The sequence below is a fragment of the Cupressus sempervirens genome, chromosome 6, assembly GCF_028749045.1.
Source record: "Cupressus sempervirens isolate cs-2001-9-10 chromosome 6, ASM2874904v1, whole genome shotgun sequence".
NCBI classification, from domain to species: Eukaryota; Viridiplantae; Streptophyta; class Pinopsida; order Cupressales; family Cupressaceae; genus Cupressus; species Cupressus sempervirens.
In genome coordinates, this window is record NC_143123.1 from 698,575,539 (window position 1) to 698,592,835 (window position 17,297).

The 17,297-nt window shown below is 36.9% G+C and overlaps 1 protein-coding gene and 1 pseudogene across 1 annotated transcript; both read right to left on the reverse strand.

The window, feature by feature from the left end:
* Positions 1–9,811: 9,811 nt before the first annotated feature.
* On the reverse strand, positions 9,812–10,805 carry LOC149554124 (G-type lectin S-receptor-like serine/threonine-protein kinase At2g19130 pseudogene; annotated as a pseudogene).
* Positions 10,806–11,112: 307 nt separating this feature from the next.
* On the reverse strand, positions 11,113–11,897 carry LOC149554125 (receptor-like serine/threonine-protein kinase SD1-8). Its single transcript, XM_089790419.1, has 2 exons — positions 11,707–11,897; positions 11,113–11,647 (listed from the first exon to the last, which is right to left on the reverse strand). Exons 1-2 carry the CDS (start codon positions 11,895–11,897, stop codon positions 11,113–11,115), a joined length of 726 nt encoding a protein of 241 aa, XP_089646545.1.
* Positions 11,898–17,297: the final 5,400 nt, after the last annotated feature.

The following is a 17,297-nucleotide window of genomic DNA, read 5'->3' on the forward strand; positions in this document are numbered from 1 at the left end:
CCTTAACCACATCAAAAATGCCATACAATAAGAAAACACGCACACCATACACATGCAAGTATGGGGTAAGTATCCATAATAAAATCCATGAAATAATAACCATCTAGCTAATCATCAACAATAACTAAAAAATATATAATGATCATCATACATACATGAAATGTAAAGTCTAAATGATCTCATCATATAATAACTGAATCCCTAACATAATGTCTGATAGTGTCAAAACAATACCACTAATCCATCTACATAGTACTAGTCCATCAAAGTGTGATAATAATAGCAATAATATGTCCAGAGAAGATGTGAACGAGGGTAGGCACTACATCCACCCCCCCTTGGATTAGGCTTACTCCTGGAAGCCTACAAACAAATAGGGATATAACTCCCTCAATCTAGTTGCATCCTCCCAAGTAGCTGAAGAATCATCAGTAGGGTCCCATTGGACCCTTACCTGCTCGATGGTTCGACCCCTGAGGGTCAACCCCCGCTGCTCCAGAATACGAACCGGCTCCAAAGCCAGCTATCCATCCTCTACCTGCAACGCATTCCAATCAAGAACATGCACAATATCAGGAATATACTGCTTAAGCACTGACACATGGAAAACATCATGAATGCGAGCTAGGCTGGGCGGTAGAGCAAGGCGGTAAGCAACCGGGCCAATCCTCTCTAGAATCTCAAATGGTCCCACAAAATGAGGCGCTAGCTTAGAACCCTTTCCGTAACGGATCAGACTCTTTCGCGAACGCACTCTCAAGAAAACCTTATTTCCCACTACAAACTGCTTATCAGTCCTATGAGCATCAGCATACTTCTTCTGTCTATCCTGTGCCGTATTCAAATGCTCGCGGATTCGCACCACCTATTGCTCCATATCACGAAGCATCTCAGGACCCAACAGAATGCGATCCTCAAGATTGTCCCAACTCAATGGTGTACGACAAGGACGACCATATAACGCCTGAAAAGGTGCCATGCCAATAGAACTGTGATACCCATTGTTGTAAGCAAACTCCACTAGATAGAGATAGTCCTCCCAATATGACTGCCTATCCATCACATACATTCGTAACATATCCTCCAAAACCTGATTCACCCTCTCTGTCTGACCATCAGTCTCTGGATGATATGCCGAACTGAAGTTTAACTGCGCTCCAAGCCCATGCTACAACGATGTCCAGAATGTAGATGTGAATACCGGATCCCTGTCAGAAATGATCTTTCTAGGAATACCATGTAATCTCACAATGTCACGCATGAACTCATTAGCTACAAAGGTTGCTGTGTAGGAAGAACTGATAGGTGAAAAATGCGCCACCTTAGTCAACCGATCAATAGTGACCATGATAGCATCATGACGACGAACTGTCATAGGTAATCCTACAATGAAATCCATGAAAATGATATCCCACTTCCAAGAAGGAATGAGATTTGGCTGCAAAAGTCCAGCCGGGTGCTGATGTTCTGCCTTGACTCTTTGACACTCAAGACACCTAGCCACAAAATCAGCAATGTCTCGCTTCATCCCAAACCAAAAGAACAAACGTCTCAAATCAGCATGCATCTTCTTGACACCTGGATGTGCTGAGTATGGTGTATGATGGGCTTTTGCTAGAATCAAGGTGCGAAGCTCATCCAGTAATGGCACATAAATCCTCCCAAAATGTCTCAAAAGACCATCTGACTCTCGAACGTAACCTGCAAACTTTCCTTCCAAGGGTCTTCCTAAATCTATCTCTCTGCACACTTCCTGATACCATGAATCCATAGGAAGTGCCTGAAGAATCTGACCCCTTAAATCGACACTAAGAGTCATCGATGTTACCACATGTCTTCTACGACTCAAAGCATCCACCACCACATTCTCCTTACCCTGAATGTACTTAACCTCAAAATCATACTCCCATAGAAACTCCATCCATCGTCTCTGTCGAGCATTCAAATTAGGCTGAGTAAAAATATACTAAAGACTGCGATGATCACTGTGTAACTCAAATCTATGCCCCAACAAGAAATGTCTCCATCTTGTCAAAGCATGAGCTATCGCTGCCAACTTAAGATCATGCGTAGGATAATTTAACTCATGATCCTTGAGCTTGCGTGATTCATATGCTATCACCCATCCATTCTGCATCAACGCTGCCCCAATCCCCTCAAGAGAAGCATCTGTACACACCATGAAATCTCCCTTTGGGTCTGGTACTGCTAATATCGGTGCACTAGTCCGAAGTTCTTTGAGCTTCTAAAATGCTTCCTCACATTTCTCTTTCCACACAAACTTCTTTCCTTTCCTCTGAAGAGAAGTGATAGGATGTGCTATCCTAGAGAATTTCTAGACAAATCTGCGATAATATCCTGCTAGGCCCATGAAACTACGAATCTTTGGCACGTTAGTCGATGTCGGCCAATCTATTATCACCTGAATCTTTGCAGGATCCACTAAAATACCATCACCTGAGATGACATGCCCTAAATATGGAATCTCCGATTTGAAGAATTCGCACTTGGCTGCATTAGCATAAAGTTGGTTGTCTCTCAAACACTGCAATACCAACCGCAGGTGTTCCTCATGCTCCTTCTGATTCTTGGAATATATCAATATATCATCAAGAAACACAAGTACGAATCTGTGAAGATATGATCAAAATACACCATTCATCAAACTCATGAACACCGATGGAGCGTTAGTCAACCCAAAAGGTACCACTTTGAACTCATAATGCCCATAGCAAGTTCGAAAAATGATCTTGTGAATATTAGCTTCCTTAATACGAAGCTGGTGGTATCCTGACTTAAGGTCAATCTTGGAGAAAATTGTGGCCCCCTTGATCTGATCGAATAAGTCATCAATCCTAGGCAAAGGATACCTGTTCTTAATAGTCACCTTGTTCAACTGTCTGTAGTCGATACAAAGGCGCAAGGAACCATCTTTCTTCTTCACAAAGAGCACTGGAGCTCCCCATGGTGATACACTAGGTCGAATGCTCCCTTTGGCCAGAAGTTCCTCTAACTGAAGACGTAGCTCTCCCAGTTCCTGTGTGGTCATGCGATAAGGAGCTTTAGAGATAGGCTCCGCTCCAGGAACTAGATCAATGCTAAAGTCGATATCCCTCTTTGGAGGCATGCCTGGAATCTCACTTGGAAAAACATCTGCGTACTCTTGCAAAATTGGGTGATCTAAAGTCTTCCTCACATGATCTTCTTCTTCAAGATCATTTACCATAATAGCAAATATTTGACATCCTTTACGGAAACTTCGCTTCATTTGCATAGCAGAAATAATCCACAGAGATATAGGCCTTGGTATCCCAACTATCTTCACATCATTCCCTTGGTCATCTTGGCACCTAATAACCTTCTTCCTACAATCTATACTGGCTTTATGAGTTCCAAGCCAATCCATGCCCAAAACCACATCGTAGGAAGCAAGGGGTATGACTCAAAAATCCACTACAGAAACAAAGCTTCCTAAACTAAGACCACACTTATGAACTACAGAGTTCATGGAGACCTTGATACCTGAGGCTAGTTCCACTTGCCAACCATGATCTTGCTTCACCGCATCTAGCTTACACTTAGAAACTATAGATGGTGAAATAAATGAATTTGTAGCTCCTGAATCAAATAATATTGAAAGAGATATACCTCAAATAGCACCTGTGGTCTCAACCACTGTTCCCTGATGATCCGCCTGATGGTGTTCAACTGCTGCAAAAACTCTATGAGCTCTACCTGCATCACCAACTGTAGGCTCTGAAGCTGTAGGCCTAGGTCCTGAAAACTGAGGTGTTCACTGTGGACACTGAGCTGCATAATGACCAATCTGTCCACATGAAAAACATTCTATACTCCTGCCAGATCCTCTACCCATAGGTGGTACATTTGATTGCTGTCGGCTATTCCTACTGATAAACGACTGACTACTCTGAGCCAGCTGGTTGGGTTGATTTTTCTTACTACGTTGAATATTGCAGTTGTTCTTAAAGTTAGAACCTTTGCCACCACCTTGAGCCTGAGAATTAAATCCCTTCTATTGTTGCGTCTGTTGAGACTGTTGGTGAAACTGTTTTCCTTTAGAAGAGAAAGGCTTCTTGTTACTATTTGAATTAAAGTTGCTTTTAGATCCTGACGCTGCTGGCGCTCCTACAAAACCACCTTGACCAAGGTTAACACTTTGCTCAACAAGAATTGCTCGATGTACCACATCCTTGAGGGTTTTTGGCTCAAATACTTTGACACCCCCAATAATACGATTGTTCAATCCCCTAATAAAGTGTTGTGTCAACTGAGCTGAATTCTCACTGAATCCTGAAAAAGACATGAGCTCATAAAACTTACGCTCATACTCGGTTACTGACATAGTGTATTGCTTGAGATTATGAAATTCATCTGCCCTTTGCTATTTCCATTCCTCTGGTAGGAATTGTTCACAAAAACTCTCCAAAAATAGTTCCCAAGTGACACTGCTCATATCGATCCCTAGCTTCTTCTCCTCAATTGTCCACCAAGTGGCTCCAAAGTTCTCTAAATTGGTGATCACAAATCTTGCCTTAACATTGCTGTCAAAGTCCTGCATAGCAAAAATCCTGTCTAGAGAAATAAGCCACTGCTCGGCCACATATCCAGACCCTTGCCCATTGAAAGGCTTAACCTTGGATCTTGAAAGATCCTTCATCTAAGTGGACACAATGGACCTCTGACGCTCCTTCCGAGGTCTTCTAGACCTAGGTCTATGCTCTTGTTCTGTCTGATGTACTTTAGGTTGTTCTTGAACAGGAGGTAGACATTCTAGTATTGTCTGCATTAATTGTCTCAGACCAACCTCTTCAAACTCAGCTTGGTCCTCTCTATGGCTCTCTTCCTACTGCCTATTAGAGTGCTCTTCCCTGCTCTCTATACGAACCGATCCCTCATGGGCAGACTCATGGGTACTGACGGTTCTGCCACGACCACGGCCTCTTCCATGGCCGCTACCTCGGCCTCTAACTGAAGACCTAGTCCCAGATACCATCCTGCAACAGTACAGAGTACTATTACAATCAAGAGACAAATGATACAATAAACTAAGTTCAGTTTTAGGTCTGAGTAAAATTTTAGTTTTGACAACTAAGTGTTGAAGTATGAAAAACATACAAGTATAGTTCAAGTACAATTTTAGTTCACCTAGTCTCAAGTTCCAGTTGTTCCAAACTACCCAGAGCTCCCAATGCAGAACTTGGGCTCTGATACCAAATGTAATGCCCCACCAAGGGATCCAAAGAATTAACTTAGAATTTTCACTAAGTTTAGTAACATTTTTTTTTTTTTCCATGAAAGTAAATACCACAGATAACTTATTCATAATAACGGAAGCAATAGTAATGTCCATTTAAAGAGTAAACATAACATATACAACAAATTACATTCTTTAAGATCCCTTAACATGAATTACATACATGATTACAACATCCACATGAAATAATAATGATAAGTCCAATGTTCAATTACTACATTTCCAACTGCTCATTCATCCACTGTACATGTCACAGGGTATGAAGGCTTAAAAGTATATACATATGTAGAATAAGATACATCATCCTATTCTAATCCATGATACATCAAGGTAAAGATAATTACATGATACTCATGATACATCATCATAAAAGTCATTTACATCCATCATAAAGATCAACAAAATAATCTAAGTGCACGGTTCCTCCCAACCGTTAATAGCATCATTAGACCATCATGGGCCCTAGCCATCCCTCCGTGTGTAACATCCCATATCACCAAAGAGATCATCGGTATTAACATAGTAGGACCGTCACTCCTAATAAATATAACATCATATGTAGAAAGTAATCTAACATGCAGATATAAGCATAAGATATCATCATCTAACATATGCTAATCATCAATGAAAGGATACATATCCACCATCAAGAAGCACGCATCAACCACAATGTCTCAATGAATCTCAACTGATAAGAGTGGAAAATACACTACCACCTGACCGCGTGGTACCTAAGTGGTCCACTCCCACCGTACTGAGGAGATAATCTCAAGTCCCAAACAGGCTATCAAAACCACATAGCACACGACCCTAAAGTCTAGGAATCCTAAAAGTATACTAACTCAAAGGTTCCAATCACAAAATAGACATCTACTTCCCAGAGGCACACAATGACATGTAGGAACCTACTATGCAAGCGGGAAAGTGTCATCGCATTTATCTCGTACAAGTTACCCTGGCAGTTAGCTAAACTCCATGGGTCCATACAGATCTCATGCGGCCACTAGTATCCTTTCATACTGACAAGGCATACTATGGAATGCAAGGTCGCAATCATGCGTTCTCTCTACTCCCATCCTAGCCTATACAAGCACTCAAGGCATGGGCAAGAACCAAAACTCTTATCTTTTTAGGTTCATTCAGTTAGTATTAAGTGTGAATGTTATCACTTATTAAACCAACTTACAATGAGTTATCCTGGCAGCCTCTTAGGGCCCCGACCCCCATTGCAAGCCACTTCCCGACACTACATGCAGATATCCTACCCTAATGCTCATGGTATCATAATCATAAAGAAAGTCCACAAAATCATCAAATATCCATAATAAGAATCAACAAATATCCATGATTAAATCATCAAATATGCATAAAAGCATCAAATCTCCATGAGCAATTTCCATAGAAAATCATGACTACAACAGCTCTCTATTGGCAACTGAAGTATCATTGTTAATCAAAGTATCCATTGGTTTTCAATAACCAAAATATATCTCAAAATAAATCACCATGTCCATTGGTTCTCAACAGCAACCAAGAATATCTCAAGTCATACTGATCGAAGACTCCAAAATGGTTAAGTCATACATGTCACAACATGACATCATCAAGAATAAATCCACATATTAGTCCCATCATGGCGCCTAGAATATGTCCAAGGATAACTGATCGATGACCAAAAATAATGGTTAAGTCAAGTATCTCAAACATAAGAATTTCAACTATAACAATCAGTATTCACAACCAATACATAGAGCATTCCATCACATAATCATGGTTGGGTTTATAAAGATCGAGAAATAAAACATCATCATGACATCACAATCGCATAACCCCCAAGCCTCTGGTAGACGTCCTATACTGGTCAACACTAGTCAACCCAAAATCCCAAAATATTAACATAAGGAATACACAATGTAGACACATGTTTTGCTTTCGCTAAGTTTCAAATTTAAATTCAAATGCCAAGTCTCAGTTCAAGGTTCCAAGTTTAAAGGGACATATTGTACGTTTTTTTTTCTTTTCTTCATGTGCTATTTTTGGAAGGATAAAAAGTTCTCAAAAAACTTTAATCTCCGATTATAACATAAAAAAATGTTTCCACCAACTTTAAATTTCCACATACTTTATACATTTTATAATCTTAACTATTAATTAATTCTTAACAGTTAAAGTTATAAAATTACAGAACTATTCATTATTATAAAAGATGAATTCATAAATCTTTTATCAACAATTTTAAATCCTTTAATAACATATATATATATATATATATATTTGTATCATAGTATTTGTGTAAATAATGTATATATACAAAATTTATGTATGCAGATTTCAAAAATCATATATACACAATATATTTTAATTCTCGGAATTTTCCTATAAACTTTTAACCCCCAAATTTATCCAATAATCTAATGGATTTTTTGTCACGAGTTTAAACCCTAGCCCCGTTATCTTATCAGATCTATGCATATAAAATTCTCAAATTACCTTATTTTCCTATATTGAGAATGTATGCAATAGAAACATGAAATTTCTCAGAAGACATAAGGAAGACACGAAGAAGACAGGGAATGCGTGATGCAAAAATAGCACAAGTAAAATCACAAGAGTCTAACCGGATTCTGATGCTAATTCGCTCTTCCTCAGAAAACCCGTAGTTCAAGCTCCCTTCTTCAGAGTTCTCGAATCCTCCAATGCTTCAATTGTTCACCACGCTATCCACACTACCCACGCTCTCCATGCTATGTCCAAGCTTCTAAGGAATGCCCGAATATAAAGAGCTCTTAGGATAACCCTGGAATGCTTCTAGAACCAGCTGGAAGAAATCGCCAACTAAGCATGGACCTATTTCCAACCTTTTTGATAAGCCCTAGGGTTGTAGACACCATGTGCTCAATTGATGCACTAACCCCCGTGTTGTTGACACATGAAAAATGGGAAACTGCATTAATTTCCAAGCAAGTTTATAATTCCAATTATTTTTAACTAATTTCCATTTATAACTCCCATTTTAATTTAATAACTTTTATTTTAATTTTTATAACTTTTATTATTATTATTTGTCTATTAATTTATTGGTATTTTATAATTATTATTTATTTTAATTCTCAAATTTTCTTTTATTTCTCAATTAATTTCACCTTAATTATAATCAAAATATCAAAAATCATGATATTTAATTTTCTCAAATAATTAATTTATTAATTAAATCTATTTGTTAAGACTTAATTAATAGAAAATTCACCATAGACCTTCATAACAAAATATGAAAACCCATCATAGGACAATTCACACAAAATCAGTCTAAAAGATTAAAAATCACGAAATATGTCATCTGACACATTCAGTGGGTGCTCAACTCTGATACTTATCCCAACTCACTAGGACAAATGGTTTTAGGGTTTGAGATTTGGACTTGAGAAATTATCTCCCCTCTCTTATCATTGATATAGTATAATAGGGTACACTCATCCTGGCAATTCAGGGAAGTCGATACCCGATACCTGCAACCTGCAGAAAAGCCATGCATGTACATGCTATGTATATATATAGTGCTAAGCTAAACAGGCAATGGCAGGAAGTGGTGCATCGTGTAGATCCCGACTAAGCAAGTGACTACGACTCCCTTCCTTAACCACATCAGAAACGCCATACAATAAGAAAACACGCACACCATACACATGCAACTATGGGGTAAGTATCCATAATAAAACCCATGAAATAATAACCATCTAGCTAATCATCAACAATAACTAAAAACAATATAATGATCATCATACATACATGAAATGTAAAGTCTAAATGATCTCATCATATAATAACTGAATCCATAACATAATGTCTGATAGTGTCAAAACAATACCACTAATCCATCTACATAGTACTAGTCCATCAAAGTCTGATAATAATAGCAATAATATGTCCAGAGAAGATGTGAACGAGGGTAGTCACTACACAAAACTAATGAGAAATAGAGAATTAATAACTTTAGTTCCTGGGACTAATAATATAACAAAACAAACATTAAGAAATCTAGCAAAGGAAAGGAGAGTGAATTCCCTTGAGAGTTTCCATTGTGATACCTTACATGTTTCACTAATTTCTTGCATTATTCAATTATAATTTGGAAAATGGTATTGTGAAGATTTGGAGGAAGGAGCTCCGTGCATGGTCTTACTGGACAAGAAGGGCTTTAAAACTAATCTTATTTAAGCCGATTTAGAAATCCTAAATTTGATTTTGTCTTTTGGACCTTTCTGACAGATTGCTGTTAATGACCGGATTCTATTTTATGATTTCCGACAACACCAGAATGTCACAACATTAAGGAGGCAAGCCCAATAGAAATAAGCCTATTGACTTAAAAATAGTCAATGAGTAATCTTTCAGATCTTCAAAAATCTAAACTATACAATAGAATTGGGAAGGTAAAGCATTTTCCATGTTGATACCAAGAGGCAGCGACAATCCATGTGCATAAAACACTGCAAGTCTAATTTTCGTGTCTTTCACAACTATTGAAATCTATTTACATCATATATCGCCACTGCTACTAGTGTTTCTTTGGTCTATTGGATTGTCCATAAGCGCATAGTACTGAATTTGTGAAATTTGTGGCTGCAACTTCCCTTCCAGCATTAGCACCACTTGCCTTATGTTCGGCCTCACTCCCTCATACTTTTCAATGCATAACAACCCCGCAATAATTGTTCTTCTCACCTTTTCACTGTCAGTTTCCTCTGCAGTTCCTGCCTCCACAATATTAATTGTGTTGCCGTTGAAAATTTGGGAGGCAGCCCATGAGGGAAAGTAATACTTAGTTGAGTCTTGAATGCTTAAATCCAAATTTCTTCGGCCAGAAATGATTTCCAAAAGCATCATACCAAAACTGTACGCATCAACCTTGGGAGTAATGGGAAGACCAGAGATCCACTCTGGAGCCAAGTATCCTCTCGTTCCTCTTGTTGTAGTGAGAACACGGCTGAAATCTCTACCCACAAGCTTTGCCTGTCCAAAATCTGCCAACTTCTAGTTGAAAAATTATTGTCGAGAAGAATATTTTCGGGCTTAACATCGCAGTGAATGATACAATCTCTGCATTCTTCATGGAGATAAAGTAATCCTCTTGCTATGCCTAACGCGATCTCAAATCGAGTCTTCCAGTCGAGTACCTTATGTTTACCTTTAGATTTATTTGAGAAGAGTAAGGAACTAAGAGAGCCATTACACATGAAATCATAAATCAAATACCTTCTCTTGCCTTCTGCATAAAAACCTCGGAGCCTGACGAAGAATGATAAATTAGTTATAGAGAGCTGATTTCTGCTCGGAATTGCTTCTCATCTTGTCTCTGTACACTGTTCATCTTCTTTACCGCCACAAGTGTACAGTCTACCAGACGTCCTTTGTACACCGTGCCAAATCCTCCACTCCCCAGCTTTGTCCTGAAATTCCTAGTTGGAATCTTCAACTCAATGTAGCTAAACATTGTTAGAAGAGAAATCGAGGAATCTGCATGACTCTCCATCGATCGTAGCGTCTGCAGAGGCAGCTACTCGAATAAAAATATTTGCATTGGTTTTTGATGGAAGAGAGGTACGCAAGTTCAAAATATCGCCTGACTAGATTTGGCAGGGCCCTGAAGGCGGACTGAAAGCAAACGCAGTGCAAGAGCAGTTGAGGAGGCAGGCTTTCTGGCAATCTTTCTTCGTCGTTGCAGGGTGTGACGATGCGGATTCAGCAGCAGCCAAACTGTTGCTCGGATCTCGTAATCCGTAGGTGCTTCCATTTTTGGCATGGCAGTTTAAGGGGCTCTGTCGAACACAGCCACTCGATCACGACTCTCGCAAATCCCAAGCGCGAGTGTCTTTTGGGGTGAAGCCTTGTACGCAGCTGCAGAACTGAAGATTGTTGGAGTTGCAGATTCCGTAGGCGCAGCAAAGACCATATATGGAACAGGGTTCTGCTGGTCGAGACCAGAACATATTCCATTTACCGTCATCAAGCAGATCATATGCTTGCATTCCTCCAGACTTTGTTAGGACGAAACGTGAGAGCATATTCTTGGTACCATTCAATGTATACTTGACATAAGAGCCAGAGTGAGTGCTTTCAACGCCGACATTGTAGAAGTAGACTTGGTTTATCATCCATGGGATTTCACTGAAAGACTTGCCGTCCCAAGTTCCATATTTCTCGGTTTGTTTGGTTCCAAATGGGTCTGCTTGACAAGAGAAAATCCCAGGAGCACGATCTACTGGGCTTTTCCAATAGACGAGCTTTTGCTGCCCACCGAAGCTCATCCCTGGCAACAAGGTGTCGACGGGATAGTCAAAACTCTGCCAAAAAGCTTCAGATTTGTTGGCATCACTGAACATCAGAAAATTACCAGAATCTAGTAAACCAGCCTTTTGGTCACATTGGCAGACCAAAGAGATGCACCCATTGCGTCAAATAGTCCAAGATCACCTCCTCCTGAAAGCTTCAAAACGCCAGGACTTTCTCTCGCAGGAGTCTCCCTGTTGGCCACCCAAACAATCGTATTCTCTGTTATATTGGCATTCCAGATGCCAGTTACTCGTACCATCTGGGCTGAAAAATCCCAATTCAGATTTGCCATTTCTCGAAATTATTGTCTGATTTCTTGTCATCGATTCGCCCAAGAGAGTGTCCACCTTTGACTGCAGAGCCGTGAGTTTTCAGTTGGATACACACTATAAATACACAGATGCAGAACTTTTTATTGGTTTCGTCCATCACTCCCAATATAATTTACTGTCTAGCGCTCAAGTAGAAAGGAAATTATGCTCAGCCGGAAACACCCCAGAAAGAGAAACCTCACTCCCAACTCAAAGTTTCCAATTTCCCAGATGCGAGATATGAAAATTCATTTTAAAGAGGTTGGAGTGCTTGCATAACGTAGGGTTTAAAATAAAATAAAATAGTTTTTTGGGGATATGACAGCCATTCACAAAATTAAGCTGAGGGTGAAAAGTATAGTGTTCTTCCAAACGCATGGAAATTTATTTGGTAGTGTTGCGTAACAAAGACTTGAGAGAAGCAACTCTGCTCATATGTCAAACGGTTGCCACGATAGAGAGAGGAGAAAGAGTGGCAGAGTCATCCGGGGGAATTAATATGCGAAGACATTTGGCACGGGAAACATATGAAAAGTTGGTCATATGTGCAAAAGTCATTCAAAGGGCCAAAGTCGGTCATATGAGCAATAGGCTTCGAAAGGGCAATGAATTAGAGTCTAGGCGTGTGATTTTAACTATTTCACATTAAGCCTAGCATGTTCCGTGACCTTTTGAGCAATCATAATGCTTATTAGTCCTGCATATGTAGGCGGAGACTATAGTTTTCAGTCTCTTTTTAACTAATAGTTCATGTTTTGAAAACTGTGCAAAGGGAAAAAAATGTTCATTAATCTTATGGTCTAAGTTAATTTTTCTATTAAGTGAAATTTTAGATTTTCAAAAAAAATTCAACTGAAAATTAGAGAAGTTGAGCAAGTGCCATTTTTCAAATTGTTCAATAGACGAGTGGCAATTTTCAAAGGAAACATCTTCCATGTAATGGCATCTCACGGTGTAACCTGTCTTGTGTTGCATGTGCATGTAAATAGAAAAAATCTTTAGAGGTCAGGGGGCCTCGTGTGGTGAGAATTGCAATTATGGACTCAGGAACATTAACTTTTCTTAGGTTAGCTTCACATTCAACATGAGAAATTTGCCACAAGATTTTCCACTGGGATTCATTTTTAGTGCTGATTTTGTTGCTTATCAAGTCAGTTCCCATTTCTAGGATACTTTCTATGGTGTATTGTGCAATGAAAAAATATAATCTTTAAACACTTCCATTATTGGACTATGAAGGTGTTGCAACAGAAGATGGTTGAAAGCCTACAGTTTGAACACCTTTGTTCATATTAAATTTTCACATCAGATACTCTTATATTTTAAATTTAGACTTACTTATTTGATTTAATTTCATTCCTCATTTGTTGTTTGTTGTATGATTGCAGAGAATACTATGGATGGAGGCACTAGAGATGTTGTTGGGAATAAATATAATTTAAATAAAGTGAGGTCCATTTTACTAGTTATCAACACAAATCTATCAAACTTAATTTTATTTTTCAATTAAGTGAGGTGTTAATTTTTTTATGTATTTAAATATATTATTTAAATTGTGTTTCAAGAGAAAAGAAAAAAACTGTGTTAAATTGTTGCAGATTTTTTAGCCTATAATGTGATTTTTTCAGGTATATGACAGTCTAAGCATGGATCTTTTGCAAAACTTATCTAAATTTATTTGAGATCTTTAGTAATTCAATTTTTGTTCCATCCTTTAGTGATTAAAAAATGGTGTACAATATATGATGTATAATTGCTTTTTACTTCTAGTTTTTCCTATCTATATATTTCAATCATGAATGAAGTTTTTGCTAAATTCAATTTATCAATCTATCTGCACATTCCAAGGCTTCTAGTTTTCCCACTACTATTTTCATCACTGACTAGAGGTTTTTTCCACAAAATTAAAAATGTGTTCTCCTCTACATTGACTATTTTCTTATGGCAGTGAACAATCTTGATTTTGAAAACTCATTTTCCTAATCTAGCAATTTACTATGCATGTTATTAGGATAGTCTTCTTGAAAAAAAAAAATTCTACACTCAATGGACCAATCTTTGAAAAGAAAATGCAAAAAATTCAATGCTTTTTTAGCGTTGTCTGCCCCAATATGGGCTTGCACCATTTTTCAAATTTAACAAATTCATCTGTTGTACTCAAATCTCATTCAGAATCATCTCCTACATCAAACATAATATATGTTCATTCATATGCAAGAATTTAAAAGAAGCAATGCCATTTTCATCAAATTTATACAAGAATTTGAAAGAAATAAATATTATTCTACAAATATTTAGCTCAATGTACAACAATTTACCTGGAAACATAGGCCATGGATTACCAACTCTTCTAGTGCTAGAAACCTATTAAGAACCCTTATTCTAGGAATTCTTGGTTTACAACATTGCCTCGATTATAATTTTGAAGACTGATTTTATTAACTAATTCTCCTTTTGAAATTTCATGTAGTAATTTAAGCCTAGTGTATTGCTCAACATCCATGAGGCTTGTTTCTATCATTATGGCTCAGATAGCCTATGTTTAGTGCATGAGATTGGAAGAGCGCATATTAAAGTTTCTCAACTTAAAATAAATATGTCCTGCCAAATTTTGAAGCTGTGGCCACATGGTCTTGAATCCTTCAAGCATGGCGTCATCCACATTTTGAATAGTGTAGCAATAAAATGTCTTTAAGAATCAAAAACCTGATATCTTTAGGAAATTGGCTAAGTTCAATTGCATGACAATGAGAACTTTACATCTAAAAATTAAGTCCCCAATCTCCACCATGTTAGATTCACTATATCTCCCTTTGAATATTTGAATAGATTTTGTACACACATTTTTTTCACATTCTTTTCAGCTCAAATGCAAATTTAATTGATCAAAGCAGTAGTAGATGGATAATCGGGTATTCCAGAAAGTCTATTTTTTGAGAATTTTCCTTTGACCTTGTGATTAGCATTATACGTGCTAAACCTTTAAGAGTGCCCTATATGTGGGATAGAGGATAAAATAGATTTACTCTATTTTCTAAAGTTGTTTGTTTACCATTGGGCATGTGGAGGGATAAATTTATAGTCATCTATAGAAAGGTCACATTTATTTATTTATTTCTACTATTTTTTATTTGTTTTTATATTTTATTTTTATTTTTTATTATTTCTATTTCTATGTATTTCATTTTAAATACTATAGTGTGATACTATTGGGATTTAACTATATCATTTTGTATGGCATGACTAGACCCAATCCAAAAGGTGTATGTGCCTCTATTCCTTGTTAACAGTATATACTTTTGTGTATAAACATTTGATGTAAGTGGAAATCTTGACATTCATTCATTTGTTTCAACTCTTAGGCATCCAACCGCATGTTAGATGATACCACTTTGATCTGCCTAAATCTTTGGAAGATGCTTATGTGGACAAAATTTTATAGGCATTTTTATTTACGAACTCCAAGTAATTTAATTGGTTTCTTTATTTATTGAATATTTGCATCCTTCATATTGTCTTGATTTTATAAAGCATATGTATTAATTTTCTATTGATTTTTGAAAAAAAAAAAGAACTTATTGACTTTTTTTTATCTTATTATTTTATCAAAAATTTAATTATTTTCAATTATGAGAAGCTTAATTTTGATTAAAATATTACTTGAACACTTGAAAAATTTCACAATCTATTTTTTCATTAGGTGGGACTCCAGCTCTACAAAGCTCTTGTTGAATATGGCTTATACCTACTAGCAATTTGAAAAATATGAGGTAAAATATTTAATGAGATTTATTTCAAAAGAGTGGTGGACCTTGACAAGAAGTTTGAAACAAGAAAATAATTCCATTGAAATTAAAATTAGTCATGGTATTTCAGTGTGCAATAGGTAAACTAGTCTTACACATAACACACTAAGCTTTGACTTAGCATGTTCTCAATTGTAGACCTATCTTGTATTTTCTCTTTTTGTTAAATTCCCAACTTTCTATTAAAATATTTTTCCACAGTACTATTTGTTTATTGTCTAACATGCATACCTTGTTAGCCGATAGGCTATTATAGTTGAGACATTTACCAATTTGGTGATGTCTAATACCAAAAATGTTTTGGAGGCAACGGAAAAAGGTGACGACAACAGAGCAACGAAATGGTGGTTCTTCAAAGTCCTGCTTGATGACTATAATATTGTCAACATTTATTATGTTGGTGTCTTAATAGTTTACAAAAAGTTCTAGCGTGACTTACGGGAGTTGGCAATAGGGTGGAGATGGCCTTGGTGGTAATAGTGACTTGATCATCTAAGATTAATCCAAGAAAAAAATTCTAATTATATAAGAATACATTGGCCCCTGATGGTTTTAACAGGACAAAGTAGACCAAGAATCTCGTGCATGGTTCTATCTAAATGTGAAATCATTTGTTGACTTCTAGATATGTAAAATAAAATACTTCATGAAAAAATTGTTCCCTAAATTGGAAATATATAAGTAGAAGAAACAAGTACCCTCCCATGATGCCAAGGGTGAGAGTTAGGGTGACCATGAACAGTCCCATTCTATTTTTTATGTTTGATGAAATAACAAATGAATGCACTGATTGAGGAGCTACAAATTCTGTATTTGTGTGTCTTTGAACAATGCAACTTTCCTTCTGATCATTCTCAGACCCTATAATTTTTTTCTTTCAACTCCAACAATAGGCCACCCCTTGGCCATATAGAATCTCAATTTTATTATCTACTCTTCTATTATTGTTTGTCACTTATTTATCAACAAAATATACATCATAAACATCATCTTTATCAACTATTTTGTATGCTCTGTGTTCTTGTCATGCTTGTAGAATCATCTTTTAAATATTGACAAAGGTGAACCGTCATCTCAAGAGAAATTATTTAACTAAGAGTTTTTTGTAGATTTTATAATAGTTCTGTTTGATCAAGCACATGCCTGTTGCCCTTTTCTTCTTTAAACTTTTATTTCATTTTGTATTGTGTGAATGAGAGTATATTTAGTAATTTCATGGATATTAAATTTTAATATATTTGGTACTTATAAAGTTGTAAATTAGATATAATATTAAAAACAAATAATGTAGCTAAGTATATTTAAAGTTTTACATAGCCTTTTTTAGACATAACACTCTTCTAAATGTTTGAATCTTTAGTTTCCAACATGCCATGGTAGTTTTAATCATGTTTTAGTTTCTTCTGTTTTGGTAGACAAAATTAGCACATTTAAAAAATAACACAAAAGAAGGTGGCAGTTGGGAGCCCTCATACAGGAATGTGTATTTGCCTAATTTGTCGATCCTGAATTACTATTTGTCTTGGACTTAAATTTAAGTTGGGGTGGTTTAATAATTTTTAAAGAGGTCTTTAT